Genomic DNA, 20,928 nt, shown 5'->3' on the forward strand with positions numbered 1-20,928 from the left:
TCATCGGAAGACATACGCCACTGGGGATCTTTATGAGCCTGTGAAATACAAGTAGGTTCGAGAAGAGAATCACATACCAATGCATATTTGGAATTTGGTTTAAAAACACCAGCTTTAGACCTTGTCACCATTGGATGAGTGTCAGAGACAGAAGACGGAGACTACAGACGAAGAACTGGGGAAGAAAAATCAGTGGCGGCTGTGGCGGCTGAATCAGACATAATAATGGGAACTGTCGGCGGCTGTGACGGCTCAGAAACATTATGGCTGACAGCTGATGATTGGTTTTGCTGGATAATCATTGGTTCTGGCGGATGTGGCGGCTGAGGATCATCATTACTGTCGGCTAATGATTGACGATGTTGGAAGCAGCTGGACGAGCTGGGCTTGACAGGGAGGAGAATTGCTGGGCCGAAGATGGACTGGACCGAGTAGGAGGACGTGAAAATTGGAAGAAGCTGGACGAGAGAAGCTGGAAGCAGCTGAACGAGTTGGTCCGGATGCTGCAACGTTAGCTACAGGCTGAGAATGCAGTGACTTTGCTTGGTTCTCAATACGAAGTTCACACGTGAGAAGATAGGTGATAAAATCCTCTAGTTTCATGGCTCCCATGGAAGTTGTAATAGAGGTAACAATGGCATCATATGCAGTATCTAGGCCGGCAAGAATGCAGTGACGTAATTCAGACTCAGTGACAACAACATCGGCAGCTGCAAGGTTGTCAACGATATTGCGAGCTCGATCAATATAATCTCGCATAGAAAGAGATCCGTTGCGTAAAGACCAAAGTTCACATTGCAAGTGATGGATACGAGCATCTGATTTTGAAGAAAAGAGAGATTAAAGAGAGGACCAAACAACATGAGAACTTTGGAGACGATGAACTTGTCGAAGAACAGCAGGAGTTAGCGAGGAAAAAATCCATCCAAGAAGAATACGGTCTTGCTTTATCCAAGGAGCATATGCCGGATTGGGTGTATCACTGTTGGGAAGAGTTGGAGACGGACAAGGATTGTCACCTGTGATAAAACTATCGAGTTCACAACCTTGAAGATATGGGAGAAACTGAGCACTCCAGAGGGAGTAATTGGTGTCATCAACCTTGAAGCCATCATTGATCGAGAGGAGTTGAGTATGGTTGAAAGGACAGAGGAAGAAGTAGATGCAGCGGAAGACATAGGATCAATAAGCTGATACCAAGCTAAAACACGTATTGTTTGGGAGAGAACACAACTGTAAGAGGAGAACACGAACTTGAATAGAAGACGTTCTATTGATATAACTTGTGTGTGCAATTGATCTTTATAAGATACATATATATATACTAACTCTTCCTTGAACTCCAAGATAGGATGAATTCCAAAACTAGAACAATTTCCTAAAATACAAAATACTTCCAAACATAGAATAGTTTCCTAAAAATACAAAAGACTTCCTTAACAAGATATACGTGTGTTAGGAAACACACACGTATTTTATGCCTTAACAAGTTATGAGGATTGTTTTTCTATTATAAGATTAGTTTCGTTTTTTCTTCCTAGATTTGAATTCTTTTTGTTTGACACTGGTTTTGTGATAAGAATCAAGAGCTTTTCATTGAGATGGGTTATGGCAATGAGTGGAGGCTTTGGAAAGTGGTGTTAACAAATGAAGATTTTTAGAGGGTATCCTTGAATTGTCTTCATAACTTCCTTATCTTATGCAGTTAAGGGCTTTGTAGCAAGTGGAAGTCATAATTGATTTTAATATTCCTATACGAGCATCAATTGGATTAATCTCTTTGATGGTCATGTTAGTATTGTGGTTTCCCAACCCTTTTATTGGTTTTCATGCTTGATTATCAGAGAAGATGCTTGTTTTTATCCTTTTTGGATTGTATGTTAAGGCAAGAAGCAATTTTATCTTTGGAAGATGTAGTTTTAATGGTCAAGATATGGAACCTTGCAAAGGACATCCATGAGCTACATTCAAACCAGAATAATTCAAATGATAATCTTAAGCATGCACCAAGCAAATATCAGTGCAAGTTACTTTAATCAGCGAAGTCCATCAATCTCTATCAAGATTAGAGAGCGTGCCTTGTAAGCAACACAAGCAACAAAATCACCGCCCACAGTAACATTGTCAACAAGGACCCCATGAACTTCTTAATCAATACATGGTATCACGATTATGAGAAATGAATCTTAAATTGTATGTTTTATCGGACGGTGGACTATCCACCGTTTCTCCTGACAATAATTTATTATTCTGCTTGTTTTTTTGTTTGTTTGTTTGTTTGTTTACCTGTAAAATTTTGATTTATAAAGTGTATTAGTTCTTTAATCCTTGTCGTAGTAAGTTGTCGTAACTTAAGTTGTAATAGAAGTCTATTATTAGAAGTAATAACCTATGCCTTCTATGGTAAATACCACCTGAAAAAGACTATTAGCTATATAATTCTCCCTTTGTCCCGGATAGCTACAACGTAATTGAGTTTCTAATCAATTATTTTTCCTCGTGTTATGAGCTCTGACTGTGGAATCCTCATATTGTTTTTTTCTAGCACCAAAACCTTCAAGACATAAAGTAAAGATTACTTCAACCCACAACCAAAACTAAAGGCTCATTTAGATGTTATGGATCAAGCTGAAAAAACAAGAGAGAGACATATATCGCTGGGGCAGTACACCTTAGTATATGGATGCAAATGCCTGATTAGAACCTTCAATCATTTTCATCGAATCCCTAAACCCCAGTTAAGTTACTATAAACACTATCACGTCCATTAAAAGTACAACTTTACTTATGGAAAACATTAACCGAACGCCTTTCGACCTTTGAATCCAACATCTTCCCTCGATGCCACTTTGATCTAAACACTGCTATTCACGTTTTGCTCCAATTTCATGTTGACGTAAATTCGTGTCCTCCAGTCTAAGTGTAATTAATAAATCTAGGGGTGTCACATACCCCCGTGTAATAGCTCATCGGTACTTTAATAAATTTCAACCTTTTAAAAGAAAAAAAAATGAAAGTGAGGTAAAATTTTGAGAATATCAAGTGGCTATTTGGACTTTGCATACCATATAAGAAGTAACTTTTCGACTTGATTAAGTCGAAAAGTCAAAAAGCAGTTTAGAAACCCTATTCAAAATGAGTTTTGACGACAAAACATTATACACTTTTTTTCTTTACTTTTGACTTCTTCTTTTCTTTTGATTTTTGAGTGTCACGTACAAAGTTATATAGGTAATTTGGACTTAAGAAATTACTTTATGACTTTTAGAACAAAAAAGTTATCAGTTTGTGAAACAAAATGTTTTTGTTTTTTGTGGAAATGATTTCTGCTTCTAGAAAGATATTTGGGTATACTTTAGAATAATTTCTCAAAATTTGAAATTAGTTTGGCAAAAAAAAAACTCTGGAAAGAGGAAGGCGACACAATTTTAAATAACTTGTAAAATCAAAATAGTTACTTTTTTCTTTTCTTTTTGTGAAGATCTAACATTTTTGCTTATGACTTCCTGAAATGACATGCTTTTAGGCCACCTTGTGAAGTCACTTTTCCCCAGCTACTCGGATTCACTTCTACTTCTTGGAAGCACAAGCATTTTTACTAGTGAAATTTGATATCCTCATCAGTTCTACTTCAGTTGCACCTTTGAAGTTTTCAACCACAGTGGCAAAATGGTCAAAGTCCAACGATATCATGTTACTACTAAGAAATGAGATCGTCCAAAACGAGGCTTCTTCTTTAGGATAACGGAGAGTGGTTTTCTTCGCATACCTGCGCACGTTAGGGTTCACCACCTTACAAATCAAAAATTCATCACCATTTCCCTCTTCTTTCTTCTTTCATGGATCTACTCAGGTACTCTCTCTTTAATTCAAAATAGTTTTTCTCAGATTTGAAAACATTTTTTTTATTCTCATTTTTATTAATTTTTATGTTGAGATTTTTAATTGGTGACAATTTATTTATTTCCTGGTAATGTGAATTCATCTGCTCAAAATTGGTTAATCTAACTAGGTTGTCTTTGTAATTTGTAATTGCTATTGTTATTGAGATGCAATATGTCTTGCTGTTAATTTTAGGTTTAAAATCTGTTTAGTTTAGGCATTTGTTTTTACTGTATCAAAGGTCCTTCTTCCTCACTGTTTGTATCTATGTAGAGACTCATAGCACTTTGTTTAGTTGCTGGAGGTTTCGTTATGAGATGTATTTTGTTGAGCTGTCTTCGAGGTTTTTATTTAGAGATTAGAGATACTCTGGAGTAGCTTCACTTAACTTGAAATGACATTGCAAAACACAAACCAAATTGGAGGAATAGAAAAGAAAATATGCTATTGCTGTCTTGTTTGGGGGAACTTTACTTGCATTTGTGACAAAAATGAAATGGAGAGTGGAATTAGATTTTCTTTCATATAACCATAATTCTAAAATCATCTTGAGATGCCTGAAGAGCTTAAGCAAGGATGGAGTTACGTTGGAGTCATTTTCTCTATTATAACTTATTCTTGACATTTATGATGATTATTTTGGAATGAGTTTGTTTCCATTAGTATTCAGTTTTAGTCTCTGATTAAAGAACATAAATGGGAGTATGACATTTTAGTCAAAACCTCCCAGGTAAAGACATAGATAATTAAAAAACCTATATGTGGATTGACCTGATTTATCACTTCCCATAATTCTAGATAAGGGAAGAGGATCATTACCACCGGAGGTGGCAGTACTAGCATCATCCCACTTTGCCAGCAAATAAACACAAGAGATTCCCTTCTCTACTAGGGAACCTTAAATCCGCTGTCTTCACAAATTTTCTGTAGTTTCTCCCAGTGAACAATAAGCTTTCAAAGGCACCTAAGACTTATCTTTTGAAGCCAAAATCAGAAGAGCAGAGCTGCAGAGTCACATTCCATCCCAATCTGAGTGATGTGTTATTTTAAAGTCTTGTAGCATAGCATGTAAACAGCCAATTTTCTTTATTGATGCCAATTGAAGCACAGACCAGCTGGTGCCCATTTCAGTATGTTTTATTTTATTGTTTTATAGAAAAGAATACCTTTTGCTTTTTGTCCAGCCATAAAGAGAAGGATACCACCAAACAGGAGTTATTTTTGATGGCTTTCTTGCCTTTAACTTCCCTAGGTTATATTTTGTTGTGTGTCATTATTGCTCTGTGTCCTCTTTTTTCACTGAACAAAAGTTAATGGCATCGGTTTCTCTCCTCTTTATAGGTAACTTATCTCCTGATATCCCCGGAGAAAGTTTAATCGACCATAGGCCATAGTTTAGTGAAAGTATTTGCTGTTTGTTAGATTAGTATGTTCACTAGCTTGGGAGATAGACAAAAGGAAATTTTGATATTTTAATGACCAGTGAAATAACGGTTTACTGGTTTTCCACTTTTGGTATGCCTATCATTTTGATAGGGAGGCCTATGGAAGCGTAAAGAAAGTGCCCGTATTAATTTCTCTTCTTATATCTTTGGTACTTAATTGAGAATAAATCTTTGAAAATTTATACATATCTTCCAGAACAAATAAGGCGTATGAAGAGAGAAGCTAGCCAGACCAGATGATGGAGAATTATGAGGACTACTCGGACCAAAGATCATTGTCTTTGGATGATGCCAGCAGTGCTGACGAATCACCGCACGACATTGAGCTATCTCTAGAGTCGTCAGTTGATGCAACTCCTTATATTGGCCAAAGATTTGTCACTCATGATGCTGCCTATGAGTTTTACAGTGAATTTGCCAAGAGATGTGGCTTCTCGATTAGGCGTCACAGGACAGAAGGCAAAGATGGGGTTGGCAAAGGACTCACAAGAAGGTATTTTGTTTGCCACCGGGCTGGTAACACTCCTATCAAGGCCTCAAGCGAGAGTAAACCTCAACGGAACCGCAAATCATCAAGGTGTGGATGCCAAGCATATATGCGAATCAGCAAGAACATGGATTCAGGAGTCGCTGAATGGCGTGTAACAGGATTCACCAACCACCACAACCACGAATTGTTGCAACCTAACCAGGTCCGCTTCCTACCTGCTTACCGCACAATATCCGAGACTGACAAGAATAGGATCTTCATGTTTGCCAAGACTGGAATATCTGTGCAGCAAATGATGAGGCTTATGGAGCTTGAGAAGTGTGTGGAACCAGGATACTTGCCATTCACAGAAAAAGATGTGAGGAACCTACTTCAAGCACTAAAGAAAATCGATCAGGACGATGACAGCGTTGATCTACTAAGAATGTGTAGGAATATCAAGGATAAAGACCCCAATTTTAGGTATGGAAAAGCAATTTCAGATTGACGTAGTCTTTTTTTTATATTGAGCTTGTGGGCATACCTTCTAATGCACACAACACGTGGTTATTTTCTTTAAAAGATTTCTTTTTATCAGTTGAAAATGAAAATTTCAGGTTCGAGTACACACTTGATGTGAACGAGAGGTTAGAGAACATTGCCTGGTCATATGCGTCATCAATCCTTTCCTACGATATCTTTGGCGACGCTGTAGTGTTTGATACCACACATCGCTTAACCTCCTTTGACATGCCCCTTGGAATATGGGTTGGCATGAACAACTACGGCACACCATGTTTCTTTGCCTGTGTGCTCCTACGAGAAGAAAATACTCGCTCATTCTCTTGGGCCTTAAAGGTAAATGGTTTTAGAATCATTTTCACTTTTCAGCTTGTGTTCGTGAGGTCTGGCATGCCAAATTAAACTTACTTCGCACACACTAAGCATTTGGTCGATTATTGGATATAGCATATTAAATCCTTTAATTGAGTAGTTTGAAAAACCAATATCATAATATTGTATGTAAGAAAGTATGACTCTTATTCTCTCTCTTGTATTGCTCTTCAAAACTGACAGGCATTTTTGGGCTTCATGAATGGAAAACCTCCACGAACAATCTTGACAGACCAAAATGTTTCACTTAAAGATGCGATAGAGATGGAAATGCCGAGAACTAAACATGCCCTCTGCATTTGGTTCATTGTGGCAAAGTTCCCTTCTTGGTTTAATGCTGTTTTGGGGGAACGGTACAATGAGTGGAAGAATGAGTTTTATAGGCTCTATAATATGGAGATGATTGAGGACTTTGAACTGGGGTGGGGGAGCATGGTTAACTCATTTGGCTTACATACAAATAGACACATCTCCAATTTATTTGCCTTGCGAACGCACTGGGCGCTACCGTACTTGAGAGACCATTTTCTTGCGGGGATGACAACAACTGGGCCCTCAAAGTCAATTAATGCTTTTATCCAGCGATTTCTAAGTGCACAAACTCGGTTGGCACACTTCGTTGAACAAGTATGCTTCTTTCTCTTTCACTTTCTAGGGAGTCTAGAGTAGAAACTGAATGTCTGGTTATTTGAGATATTATTCTCATAAAGCTTGAGATCTTTTTATTGTTATAATCTTCATGGTGAAGTTTTTGTTTGTTTGTGAGAGCGTTTAGATTTTTTTTTATGATGCATATGCATATGAGAGAGAATGGAGATTATCTATTACAATTAAAGTTGAAATGTGAAAAGAGACAGCAATAGCTTGTTATCTTCAGATATAATATGCTTTGCTTTTGTTGTTTTGTGCCTAAACCAGACTTGCTTGCAAACTGCTCTGTTTTTTCAGATCATTTTCTCTTCGTCCTGTTTACAACAGCGACATTCATATTCTGTTTTCCACACTGTATTGTATTTATTATATGAAAAGAAAATATTTGTTCACTTTCTTCTATTTTTTATCAAACTAGGAATCGTCGTGGTTCTCCATTCAAACCGAAAATCTTCATACAGTGTTCAAATGTTTGCTAATGGTTCATGCTTGTGCAAAGATATAAAAGTGCTGACTGTTGTGGTATCTTTCTGTTCCCCCCCTTACTAAATAGGCTGCTGTAGCGATCGACTTCAAAGATCAAGCAGGGGAACAACAAATAATGCAACAAAATCTCCAGAACATTCTTCTAAAAACAGGGGCTCCCATGGAAGCCCATGCAGCATCGGTTCTCACGCCTTACGCCTTCTGTAAGCTGCAAGATGAACTTGTTCTGGCAGCACATTATGCATCGTTTATGTTGGAAGAAGGCTATTTCCTTGTGAGACACCACACAGAAATGGAAGGAGGCCACAAAGTGATTTGGAATTCTCAGCAGGGTAACATAAGCTGTGGCTGTCGTCAGTTTGAGTTCTCGGGTATTCTCTGCAGGTAAGAGGATCCAATGAATTAATCCTGGTTCAGTTATTGAACTATCAGAACCCGCCAACTAATTTATTTTCGTAACTGCCTACATGATTTACCTTTGTGAAATGTTGGTTTTGATTTTTGAATTTGATTCTCATAGTAATCAGTATATAAGAGGAAAAGGATAAATTTAGTATTTTCTAGAGGTTTTTATTCCTATCTGTCTGGTTTAGTTTCCTCGGGATATGGATATCTATGTAACTCCAGGACCTGAACTTGTTTTTTGAGTACTGGAATATGGTAGAATATTCATTCTGCTGACATGCGCTAAAGAAACCCATTATATGATTGGGGGACCTTTAGAAGTTTGAAATGGACACAAGTGTGTCAAATCGACAATATTACCTTTAAATATGTAGAGCCGGTTACCAGGGAGATTGGCTCCGATTGTGTTTGTTGTTAAAAAGAGGCCAACTGATTATCACCTTGTGGTTTGCAGGCATGCTCTCCGGGTTCTTTCAGCGATGAATTGCTTCCAAATTCCTGAACCGTATCTGCCGATTCGCTGGTGTAGGTACTATAATACTGTACCCTCAAAGACCCTTCAAGGTGGCCTGAGCGATTATTCTGACCAAGTTCAAGCTCTGCAATCTATGGTATCAAATCTTATCACCGAGTCTTCCAAATCGAAGGAACGCTTAGATTTAGCTACCGAGCAAGTTTCAGTCCTCTTGTCGCGAATTAGGGAGCATCCAACGTCAGCACAAAGGTAGTGACTGACTCTGACTTTCACAGTTTCATCAATGATTCCGTCCTTTGTGACAGGCAGTGGATCCTTTTCCTGTTTTTTGTTGTTGTAACATTTTGGGTTCCTTTTCCGTTTTTGATTTATTATATTGGGATTCGTAGTTAGCATAGAGTTTTTGCAAGAGAATAGGCTGTTATTTCGCATGCCATTTTAACTGTAATTGCACTATGTGCTCTCCTTTCCGCTGATTCTTAGAGTAAAATGTACGGCAGGAATTTTACCTGTACAGTTAAGTGTAGAGAATCTAGGCCGAATGGTTTGGATGAAGTTATTTAGTTCCTCACCTGTCTTGAAAATTTGCAGTTCCTCAATAGATGACTTACTTCTACTTTCTGTTCTGCACATAGGCAACACCGATTTTCCATGGTGTTGCGACGCCTTCTGTTGAGATTGTCTACAGTTGGTATGGCATTATGAAGTGCAGAGGAAACATAAAACTGTATTTTTGGGTTACGTGCTTGAGAATTCTACAAATCAGATAACTACCATAAACTGATTTGATAGAGAAAATCTTACCTGAATTGCAAACAATTGAGCGATTCAGGTGAGATAAAGTTGGAGAATTCCCAATTTGGTTTGCAGGAGCTGCTATAACCTCCAGTTCTTCAGCATTTGGTAAATTCTTGTAATTGATCTTCCAAGCACCATTACAGATTTGATCCCTGATTTTTTCCTTTTGGTTAACTGCCAGCTTGTAAGCTCTTTAGGGAACAGATTTTTGAGTGAATTTTCTGCTGCCCATTAATCCCACCAGAAGTATATGTGATATCTTTGTTTTTTGAAACTCAAAATGACATTAATGACACGGATACGGAGTGAGGCAGCTGAAATATCTAGAACTCCATATCCAAAATTGTTAAATAGACTCTAATGTATGTTAGGGTCGTGAAAATAATCTCTTTCAAGGAAGATAGCTAAATTTCTGCATAAACGAATTCCAAAAATGAGAGGTAAGCGCTGCTTTACAACTTCAATTTTTTCATGTCGATATTCAAAGAAAAATTGTTTGCTAGTTACAAGTCTTCCAAGAGATTGAACAGCATAATCAAAATCATGCGTAAGAAAATTCCTCATCTTCACAATTGCACAACCACTTAATCTCTTCCATCAGTTCTTCTAATCTTTGGTAGACCTCTTCATGTTGAGGGTGTGACCGGTCTTCAGCATTGAGAGAATGAACCTCATTTTTCACTTCAGTCCAACTCCAACCAGGAACCTTGTTCACCATTCTCTCCTTCATCAACCTCTTTATAGAAGCCTTTTCCTCCCAACTTCCCAGATGACTATACATGCTAGAGAGAAGTACATATGTGCAGTGCTCATCAGGCTCCAAGATTAGCAAGTGTTTCGCTATCTTAGTAGCCAATTCTATGTCACCATGTAGCCTACAAGCACCCAACAGGGTCTTCAATACCGTTGCGTCAGCTTCAAATGGCATGGACTCAATTAACTTTTTTGCTTCTCTCACATGTCCAGCGCGTCCCAATAGGTCAACTCCACATGCAAAATGCTCCATTCTAGGTGGAACACCATATTTAGGTTGCATATTGTTTAGATAACTCAAACCTTTTTCCACCAAACCAATGTGACTACATGCAGTGAGAACTGCAACGAAGGTTATGTGATCTGGTTTTACATTCTTTTCATTCATCTCCAAAAAGAGATCAAGAGCGATTTTACCTTGTCCATGTTGTGCATAGCCAAATATAATTGAGTTCCACGTAATTGTGCTGCATCTTGGAGTTGCATTGAAGGATTTCCTTGCATCTTCAACAACCCCACACTTGGAGTACATAAATATGAGTGAGCTTGATACAAAGCCATCTGACTCGAAGCCTGATTTAAGGACTAAGACATGAATTTGCTGACCTAGTTGTAAAGTGGCCAAATCTGAACAAGATCGGATGACAGCTGAAAAGGCAAAGTGGTCAAATGGAAGAGGCCTGGATCGCATCCATCCAAAGAACTTCAGAGCATCTTCACTCAACCCATTCTGTGAGAATCCAGTCAGGATTGAATTCCAAGAGACGTTGTCCTTGAGCTCCATGCTGTCAAAGCAATTTATTGCATCTTCCATAGATGTGTTGCTCGATTTCAGATACATAACAATCAATGAATTACATACAGGTACCGCCTGGTCTAAACCCCTTTTAATCGCCAACCCATGCAAAGATTTCCCTTCCTTGTGATGTTTCAGTCCAAAACAAGCACTAAGAACACTACTGTATGTGTACATGTCCGGTTCAATCCCATATCTTTGCATCTCGATAAAAAGTTCAACTGCAAAGGACTTTGTAATCATGAACCACGTAAGCAGCTAGCATGGAATTCCACGTGACCAAATCTCGGATACCATCTTCATCGTCAAATACCTTTTGTGAATCTTCAATGGACCCACACTCAGAATATGAAGTAATGGTTGCATTGCGTGCAGCAGTATCAATTAATCGACCACATTTTATCATCTTGGCATGGATTTGCATCGTTACTTTATAGAACTTAGGATCATCAAGCAGCGTCAGAAGGCTAGAAAATGTTACATCATCCGGTCCAGTACCGTGTCTCTCCATACGATGAAAGAGGAAGAATGCAGTCTCACGATCACCTATTTGTGCATAACCTGTTATCAATGCATTCCACGAGACAGAATTTGGTTGAGGTATGCACTCAAACACTAGATAAGCATCTTGAATCCTTTTGCATTTTGAATACATATCTAAAAGCGCACTAGCTGAGAATACATTCCACTCGTAACCCATCTTAATAATCATAGAGTGAACTTGTTTCCCGACGTTTAAATCATTAATCCAAGCAATTCCCTTCAAAATGCTTCCAAATGTAAACTGATCATAACTAAACCCATCTCTTTTCATGGCTTTAAAGAGCTCCCAACTTATATTATTCTTTCCAAGATTTACATATCCAGTGATCATTGAATTTCAAGAAACGATATCTCTTTGGGTAATTTCTTCAAACTGTTTCCGAGCGAAGTTTATTTGCTTGCATTTTGAATACCCACTTAAGATATTGTTTGCAATGTAAGTATCTACGACAATTCCCGACCTTATGGCTTCACTGTGACTTATTGATACATCATACAAATCTGGGCTTTGGGTGAGCTTTAGAGATTTCTTCCATGTATAACCACCATAATTGTTAACAAGATATGAAGGTGAAAAATAGGTTTTCTTCACCTTTCCAATGCAAAACATGTGAGATTTTGTAGTTACTCCACCGAACCCAGCCGTCCATTAGAGATTACAAGCAGAAATCAAAAATGGACTCATCATTCTTTGGCATCGAAAATAAATAAATAAATATAAACATACTGCATATGGCCAAAAAAATCTTTAAATGACGAAAATGGCCAAAATGCTACTCAAGGTACCAGAATAAAGAGAGACGTTTAAGCCACATCTTATTTCTAAACAAAACAGCATATTTTGTTCTTTACGGGAAAAAAAAGAAAAGAAAAGAAAAGAAATGGAAGTCTCCTTTCCAATTCAAGCAAGTGGTGTTCATCTTATTGAGAGAGAATGATTTCGAGCAATAATGCTGTGGCTCGTTCTAGATTTTCTTCGAGCAGCACCGTGAAGATATCTACAGGCTGAATTCATGACGGTAGGATTAGTCTAGACTTGGTGCTGGTAAATGGGAATTTCCCTTGCTGCAGTACATGGAGATGGAAATCAGCGCAAGCAGTGATGTGTTCTACAATGGGTATGATCTGTAAGTGGTGTTGAATGTTTTTAATGGCTGAATAGCAACTCGCAGTGATGATTTTTACCCAATCCAGCGGAGAATTGATGATGGCGTTAGTTGGAGATTTCAATGGGTAATGGAGATGCTAATCAGGCTTCTATGGTAATGATGATGGCTAGTGTGTTTTTCTCATTCATAGCAATGGAGCCATACAACAGCAAGAAACCTGTTTGGTAAATGGTCTGAAAGAAGAGACTTGAACGGACAGAATGAAGAAGATGAGTATGAGGGCAGAGATGGGGGTTAATGAATGGTTGATGATAGCCATGAGTTCTTGGCCTGGACTGAATTCGAATGTTTGATCCCATGAGCATCCAACGTCGGCAACAAAGGTAGTGACTGACCCTTACCTCCACAGTTTCATCAATGGTGGCAATGAATCCTTTTCCTGTTTTTTGTTGTTGTAACATATTAGGATCCTTAGTTAGCGTAGAGGTTCTGTGAGAAAATAGGCTGTTATTCGCATGCCATTAACTGTAAATGCACTATGTGCTCTCCTTTCTGCTGATTCTTAGATTAAAATGTCAGGCAGGAAATTTACCTGTACAGTTAAGTGTAGAAAATCTAGGCCAGATGGTTTGGATGAAGTTATTGAGTTCCACACTTGTCTTGATAATTTGCAGTGTCACCATAGATGACTTAATGTTTTTCTGTTCTGCACATAGACAACACTGATTTTCCATGATGTTGCAAATCCTTCTGTGGAGATTGTCTACAGTTGGTGCGGCATTATGAAGTACCAAGTTAATGACATGCGAAAAAGACTATAACCCAAAATTAAAATATACCAAGTTAATCGACAAGAAATGACAAGTCCTTTCCTCAATAGATGACTTACTGAAACAAAAGTCTTTACCATCATTAATTTATGATGAGGACCAAGTTTTCAACATGGTGGACCAAATTAAACAACCCCCAGAGACGTCTGCAACCACACAACCGCAAAATGATAGATGACTCACAACTCCAAGTTTCAACTTGGTGTACTCATCATTCCATATTCTTGGTCTTCTGGTTTTGGAAAGATCAAACAGTGCTGTGTTTCTGTCAGCTTTGTTACTCTGGAGAAATGAAAATTCAAAGGAATCATAACCCATGTTTTTCTCTTCTGTGTTTTCTCTTCTTCTTATTATTCAGCACCCATGTTACAGTTTTTGCAGCTGATAGAATCACTTTAGGTGAATCTCTGACTGGAAATCAAACAATCATATCAAGAGATGGAAACTTTGAGCTGGGTTTCTTCAAACCAGGTAAGTCTAAGAATCATTACATTGGCATATGGTACAGAAAACTCACAGGTCAGAGTCAGACTGTTGTTTGGGTTGCTAACAGAGATACACCTGTGCTTGATCCCTCTAATTCAAAGTTAACACTTTTGGGAAATGGGAATTTCGTCATTACTAATCGAACTGAGAAATCACCACCAATTTGGTCTACTAATTCTCTGAATGCAACTGAAGCAGTTCTTGGTGATGATGCAAATCTTGTTTTAAGAGATGGGTCTAATCCATCTCTTGTCATCTGGCAGAGTTTTGATTATCCAACTGATACTTACTTACCTGGTGGAAGAATTGGGTTCAACAAATTTACCAATAAAACCTGGTTACTTACTTCATGGAGAAATCAAGAAGATCCAGCTCCAGGAATTTTCACACTAGAATTAAACCCAACTGGAACAAGACAATATTTTATAAGATGGAATAAATCAGTACAAGTTTGGACAACTGGGGAATGGAATGAAATCAATGAATCATATCCTTGGATTCCTACGAACATGACTGGAAATTACATTGTCAATGAAAGTTTCATTTCAAATGTAAATGAGAGTTACTTAACTTATACTCTTTTTAATAGTTCGGTTCTTACGCGAATAGTGATGGATGTTTCTGGCCAACTCAAGCAATATACATGGACAAACATGATGAAGAAGGCGAGTTTGTTTTTGTCTGTACCAGAACAATTCTGTGATGTTTATGGTGTATGTGGACCTTTTGGCAACTGTAACCAGGATATAATGAAGTGCGAGTGCTTACCGGGTTTTGTCGAACGATCTCCTTTAGACTGGAATCTCCAGGGTACAACTGGTGGGTGTGTAAGAAATATTTCTTTGCAGTGTGGGAAGAAAGACGGGTTTTCGCCAATGTCAGCCTCGAATTTGCCAGATAATCCCGTTAGTCCACAAGTCAATAGCGCCGAAGAATGCAAAGCGGCTTGTGAAAGTACATGCTCTTGCAATGCTTATGCTTACCGAGACTCTAAGTGTCAATTATGGGATGGAGATATGTTGAATGTCAAACAACAATCAGATGGTAAAGCAGGAAATCTCTATCTCAAATATTCAGCTCCAGAAATCCCCGCACCCATAGCTCAAGGTATGTAATATGAAGAAGATGCCAATACTATAGACAAAAACCTTATGCTGATATGCCTAACATGATTGTGCTTATGTCTTTGATATTTTCAGTCAGAAAGAGTAAGGCAACAATTTGGAAGATCATCATACCTGTTTCCATTTTGGTGGCATCTCTCATGGGAGTGTTAGGATACATTTATCTGTTCAAGAGGAATAAGTCTAGTGAAAAAGGTAAATAAACATTTATCTTACCAAAACAACAGTGCCAATGTTGTCCACCTAGCTGTTCAACCATATATTCATTTTCCACGCCTATTCATGATTGCACAGGGAAATTGAAACGACTCCAAAAGGTGTTGCCTGATTTCTTGAAAACCAAGGATATCTACAACGACGTCACTCTAGATACAAACTTGTTTAACAATAGTAAAACGGAAGAAGAAACGCGGGAGTTGCAGATATTTGACCCTGCTTGTTTAGCTATTGCTACAGATAACTTCTGCTTGGCAAATAAGTTGGGAGAAGGGGGGTTTGGGCCAGTTCACAAGGTATGCTTACATATAATATAGCTTATTGTGCATTTCTAAATAACAATGAATATCAAATGTGCATTGGATCTGCAGGGTAAGTTGCAAAACGGTCAGGAAATAGCAGTGAAAAGATTGTCACAAAGTTCTGGACAGGGTATTGAAGAGTTCAAGAATGAGATTACATTGATCTCCAAACTTCAACACCGTAACCTTGTGAAACTGTTGGGATGTTGCATTGAAGGAGACGCGAAGATGTTAATATATGAGTACATGCCCAACAAAAGCTTGGATGCATTTCTGTTTGGTACATGTCTTTTTTTAATTTGCTATCAAATGCTGTCCATCTTAAACATTCTGAATTATGCTGTCAAATTAGTTGGTTCCACCACGTCTAATTTAAGATCTCTGTATTGTTGGCAGATCCCAGGGAAAAAGCACGGCTAGATTGGGATACACGCTTCAATGTTATTGGAGGGATTGCTCGAGGGCTTCTTTACTTACATCGCGATTCTCGGTTAAGAGTTATACATAGAGATCTCAAAGTCAGTAATATTCTGTTAGATGAAGACATGAATCCAAAAATTTCAGATTTTGGCATGGCACGAATTTTTGGCGGGAAACAGACAATAGCAAATACCACCAGGGTTGTTGGCACATTGTAAGCACTGGCCTAGCTACTTCATCTTCATTGTATTTTCAGAATGTTCTTTTAATGCGTCTTCACAATCAAATGCAGTGGCTATATGTCTCCAGAATATGTAACAAAAGGGATATTTTCGGAGAAATCAGATGTCTTTAGTTTTGGGGTCTTGATGCTGGAGATCCTGAGCAGTCAGAGGAATAACAGCTTCTATGATCCCAAAGGGCCCCTAAACCTTTTACTCCATGTAATTGAGCATATACTCCACAAATTCGTTTCTACTGATTTATTTGGAATTTGAGTCATTAAATATTTTAAAGTTGTGTTTCAGGCTTGGAGTCTTTGGAATGAAGGCAGATGGTCAGAGATTGTCGACGAGGCTTTAGGTGATGCATATCGTCCATCAGAAGTGATGAAATGCTTTCATATAGCGTTGTTATGTGTTCAGAATAGAGCAGTAGATAGACCTAGCATGGCGGAAGTGGATCTCATGCTTGGCAGCGAAACTGATCGTCCATCTCCCAAAGAACCTCCATTTACTACTCACCCAACATCCTCAGTACTGATCTCAAACAACAATGTCAGCTTTACCAAGGTTGAAGGTCGATAGCATAACATATATATCAACTATCTTTCAAATTTGTACTAAATTCATCATGTGTGGCCATTTCATTGTTGTCAATACGTTGTAGTGAAAAAAAAATAATTCATAGTAGCTAATTTTGTCAAATATAAACATATGTTTAAAGTAGATTCCTCTGCAGTTATTTTTCTTGCAACAAAGATGATGAAATGCTATACTGGCATCCAATGTTAGCACAAAGGTAATGATTCCGGCCCTTGGATGAAGTTATCGAGTTCCACACCTGTCTTCAAAATTTGCAGTTCCACAATGCATGACTTGTTTCTTTCTGTTCTGCACATAGAGTTGGCAGAGCTGTTATAACCTCCAGTTCTTCAGAATTTGTTATTGTATTCCATTCCACCAAATGCTTAATTTTTCCGGGTTCCTTTCGGAAATTCTCTTCCTTGATTCACTCTTCTCTATCTCCATGTCCATTCTGCCATTGAAGCATGATTAGTGAGATTTAAGCTTCATAGTGCCAAACCACCAAATTCTTTTGGTTTGCGCAGTACTATCGTGATTGTAATTCATGAAAAATATGGAATGAATGAAGTTAAAGAAATTTTTACCTTTGAACCAATGTGTCAGTTTATGATTGAAATCATTAATTTATGACGAGTCCCAAATTTTCAACATGGTGGACCAAATTAAAAAAAAAAACCCAGAGACACACAACCACAAAAAGATAGGTGACTCACAGCTCCAAGTTTCAACTTGGTGGACTTAATATCATTCCATATTCTTGGTCAGCTTTGTCACTCTGGAGAAATGATAATCCAAAGGAATCATAATTTTCTTCTGTGTTTCCTCTTTTTATTATCATTCAGAACCCATGTTACAGTTTTTGCAGCTGATAGAATCACTTTAGGTGAATCTCTGATTGGAAATCAAACAATCATATCAAGAGATGGAAACTTTGAGCTGGGTTTCTTCAAACCAGGTAAGTCTCAGAATCATTACATTGGTATATGGTACAGAAAACTCACAGGTCAGAGTCAGACTGTTGTTTGGGTTGCTAATAGAGACAAACCTGTGCTTGATCCATCTACTTCGAAGTTAACACTTTCCGGAAATGGGAATTTGGTCATAACTAATCAAACTGAGAAATCACCACCAATTTGGTCTACTAATTCTCTGAATGCAACTGAGGCAGTTCTTGGTGATGACGGAAATCTTGTTTTAAGAGATGGGTCCAATCCATCTGTTGTCATCTGGCAGAGTTTTGATTATCCAACTGATACTTGCTTACCTGGTGGAAAAATTGGGTTCAACAAATTAACAAAGAAAACCTGGTTACTTACTTCATGGCGAAATCGAGAAGATCCAGCTCCAGGAATGTTCACACTAGAATTAGACCCAAATGGAACTAGACAAATTCTTATAAGATGGAATAAGTCGGTACAAGTTTGGACAACTGGGGAATGGAATGAATCGTATCCTTCAGTTCCTATGAAAATGACTGGAAATCACATTGTCAATGAAAGTTTCATTTCAAATGTAAATGAGAGTTACTTAACTTATACTCTTTTTAATAGTTTGACTCGTACGAGGATGGTGATGGGTGTTTCTGGCCAAGTGAAGCAATATACATGGACAGATACAATGAAAAAGGATAATTTGTTTTGGTCTCTACCAGAACAATTGTGTGATGTGTATGGTATTTGTGGAGCTTTTGGCACCTGTAACCAGGACACAATGAAGTGCGGGTGCTTACCTGGTTTTGTCGAACGATCTCCTTTAGACTGGAATCTCCAGGGTACAACTGGTGGGTGTGTTAGGAATGTTTCTTTGCAGTGTGGGAAGAAAGACGGGTTTTCGCCAATGTCAGCCTCGAATTTGCCAGATAATCCCGTTAGTCCACAAGTCAATAGCGCCGAAGAATGCAAAGCGGCTTGTGAAAGTAAATGCTCTTGCAATGCTTATGCTTACCGAGACTCTAAGTGTCAATTATGGGATGGAGATATGTTGAATGTCAAACAACAATCAGATGGTAAAGCAGGAAATCTCTATCTCAAATATTCAGCTCCAGAAATCCCCGCACCCATAGCTCAAGGTATGTAATATGAAGAAGATGCCAATAGTATAGACAAAAACCTTATGCTGATATGCCTAACATGAATTTGTGCTTATATGTCTTTGATATTTTCAGTCAGAAGCAGTAAGGCAACAATTTGGAAGATCATCATACCTGTTTCCATTTTGGTGGCAACTCTCCTGGGCGTGTTAGGATACATTTATCTGTTCAAGAGGAATAAGTCTAGCAAAAATGGTAAATAAACCTTCTCTTCTTTTATTTGCCAGGGTATTGCATCTTAGCAAAACAACAGTGCCAATGTTGTCCACCTAGCTGTATTGATGAATTACCTTGCTCATTTTCCACGCCTGTTCATGATTGCGCAGGGAAATTGAAACGACTCCAAGGAGTGTTGCCTGATTTCTTGAAAGCCAAGGCTGTCTACAACAACGTCATTCTGGATACAAACTTGTTTAGCAATGGTAAAACGGAAGAAGAAACGCGGGAATTGCAGATATTTGACCCTGCTTGTTTATCCGTTGCAACAAATAACTTCAGCTTGGCAAATAAACTGGGAGAAGGGGGGTTTGGGCCAGTTCACAAGGTATGCTTGCATATAATCATGGTATAGCTTATTGTGCATTTCTAATTACCCATAAAAATCAAAATGTACATTGGACTATGGTCTATAGGGTAAGTTGCAAAACGGACAGGAAATAGCAGTGAAAAGATTGTCACAAAGCTCTGGACAGGGTATTGAAGAGTTCAAGAATGAGATTACATTGATCTCCAAACTTCAACACCGTAACCTTGTGAAACTGTTGGGATGTTGCATTGAAGGAGACGCGAAGATGTTAATATATGAGTACATGCCCAACAAAAGCCTGGATGCATTTCTATTTGGTATATGTCTTTTCCATTTGCTATCAAAGGCTGTTCATGTTAATAAACATTTCTGAATTATGCATCCAATCGAATTTCTACCAAGTCTAGTTTTTGAGATCTCTGTATTGTTGGCAGATCCCAGGGAAAAAGCACGGCTAGATTGGGATACACGCTTCAATATTATCGGAGGGATTGCTCGGGGGCTTCTTTACCTGCATCGTGATTCTCGACTAAGGGTCATACATAGAGATCTCAAAGTCAGTAATATTCTGTTAGATGAAGACATGAACCCGAAAATTTCAGATTTTGGCATGGCACGAATTTTCGGAGGGAAACAGACTATAGCAAATACCACCAGGGTTGTTGGTACATTGTGAGTACTGGACAGCTAGCTTCATACATTACTTTTTCAAAATGTTCATTTGGATTTTTAATGTGTCTCCACAATCAAATGCAGTGGGTATATGTCTCCAGAGTATGTAACGAAAGGGACATTTTCGGAGAAATCAGATGTCTTCAGTTTTGGGGTATTAATGCTGGAGATTCTGAGCAGTAAGAGGAATAACAGTTTCTATGATCCCGAAGGACCTCTAAACCTTTTACTCCATGTAAATAAGCATATACTCCACAAATTCCTCGGTACTGATTTATTCAGGATTGAGTCATTAAATATTTGAAACTTGTGTTTCAGGCTTGGAGTCTTTGGAATGAAGGCAGATGGCCAGAGATTGTTGACGAGGCTTTAGGTGATGCATATCGTCCATCAGAAGTGATGAAATGCTTACATGTAGCATTGTTATGTGTTCAGAATAGAGCTGTAGATAGACCTAGCATGGCGGAAGTGGATCTCATGCTTAGCAGCGAAACTGATCGTCCATCTCCCAAAGAACCTCCATTTACTCACCCAACGTCGTCATCAGTACTGATCTCAAACAACAATGTCAGTTTTACCAAGATTGAAGGTCGATAGGTAATATATCAAATATCTTGCAAATATGTACTAAGTTCATCATGTGTGGCCATTTCATTGTTGCCAATACCTTGTAAAACATATGTTTAATCAGCAAAAATTTCCCTCTTTTTCCTCGCGAAAATGCAAGAAAATAGTGTAGAATTTGGATACT

The 20,928-nt window shown here is 38.3% G+C and overlaps 2 protein-coding genes and 1 pseudogene across 2 annotated transcripts; 2 read left to right on the forward strand and 1 right to left on the reverse strand.

The window, feature by feature from the left end:
- The first annotated feature begins 3,693 nt into the window (after window positions 1-3,693).
- On the forward strand, window positions 3,694-9,270 carry LOC113355508 (protein FAR1-RELATED SEQUENCE 11-like). The gene is made up of 6 exons (XM_026598379.1): window positions 3,694-3,853; window positions 5,524-6,279; window positions 6,414-6,654; window positions 6,874-7,317; window positions 7,895-8,211; window positions 8,687-9,270. The coding sequence occupies exons 2-6, from the start codon at window positions 5,564-5,566 to the stop codon at window positions 8,958-8,960; spliced, it is 1,992 nt and encodes a 663-aa protein (XP_026454164.1). The 5' UTR covers window positions 3,694-3,853; window positions 5,524-5,563; the 3' UTR covers window positions 8,961-9,270.
- A 655-nt stretch (window positions 9,271-9,925) lies between these two features.
- Window positions 9,926-12,879, reverse strand: LOC113355507 (annotated as a pseudogene).
- Window positions 12,880-12,884: 5 nt separating this feature from the next.
- On the forward strand, window positions 12,885-20,898 carry LOC113359136. The gene is made up of 14 exons (XM_026602815.1): window positions 12,885-15,129; window positions 15,222-15,341; window positions 15,441-15,658; window positions 15,734-15,944; window positions 16,061-16,298; window positions 16,377-16,527; window positions 16,612-16,882; window positions 17,606-18,958; window positions 19,055-19,174; window positions 19,306-19,523; window positions 19,612-19,822; window positions 19,940-20,177; window positions 20,262-20,412; window positions 20,496-20,898. The coding sequence occupies exons 1-14, from the start codon at window positions 13,626-13,628 to the stop codon at window positions 20,772-20,774; spliced, it is 5,283 nt and encodes a 1,760-aa protein (XP_026458600.1). The 5' UTR covers window positions 12,885-13,625; the 3' UTR covers window positions 20,775-20,898.
- Window positions 20,899-20,928: the final 30 nt, after the last annotated feature.

This window comes from Papaver somniferum, chromosome 3 (genome assembly GCF_003573695.1).
Source record: "Papaver somniferum cultivar HN1 chromosome 3, ASM357369v1, whole genome shotgun sequence".
Lineage (NCBI taxonomy): Eukaryota > Viridiplantae > Streptophyta > Magnoliopsida > Ranunculales > Papaveraceae > Papaver > Papaver somniferum.

Excerpts from the sequence above, each read along its gene's own strand:
- LOC113355508 (XM_026598379.1), top strand. The coding sequence starts at position 5,564 with ATGATGGAGAATTATGAGGACTACTCGGACCAAAGATCATTGTCTTTG. Across the intron at positions 6,280-6,413 it reads GATAAAGACCCCAATTTTAG|GTTCGAGTACACACTTGATG; the intron begins GTATGGAAAAGC and ends TGAAAATTTCAG. Across the intron at positions 8,212-8,686 it reads TTCTCGGGTATTCTCTGCAG|GCATGCTCTCCGGGTTCTTT; the intron begins GTAAGAGGATCC and ends TGTGGTTTGCAG.
- LOC113359136 (XM_026602815.1), top strand. The coding sequence starts at position 13,626 with ATGATGAGGACCAAGTTTTCAACATGGTGGACCAAATTAAACAACCCC. Across the intron at positions 15,342-15,440 it reads GAATAAGTCTAGTGAAAAAG|GGAAATTGAAACGACTCCAA; the intron begins GTAAATAAACAT and ends ATGATTGCACAG. Across the intron at positions 19,175-19,305 it reads GAATAAGTCTAGCAAAAATG|GGAAATTGAAACGACTCCAA; the intron begins GTAAATAAACCT and ends ATGATTGCGCAG.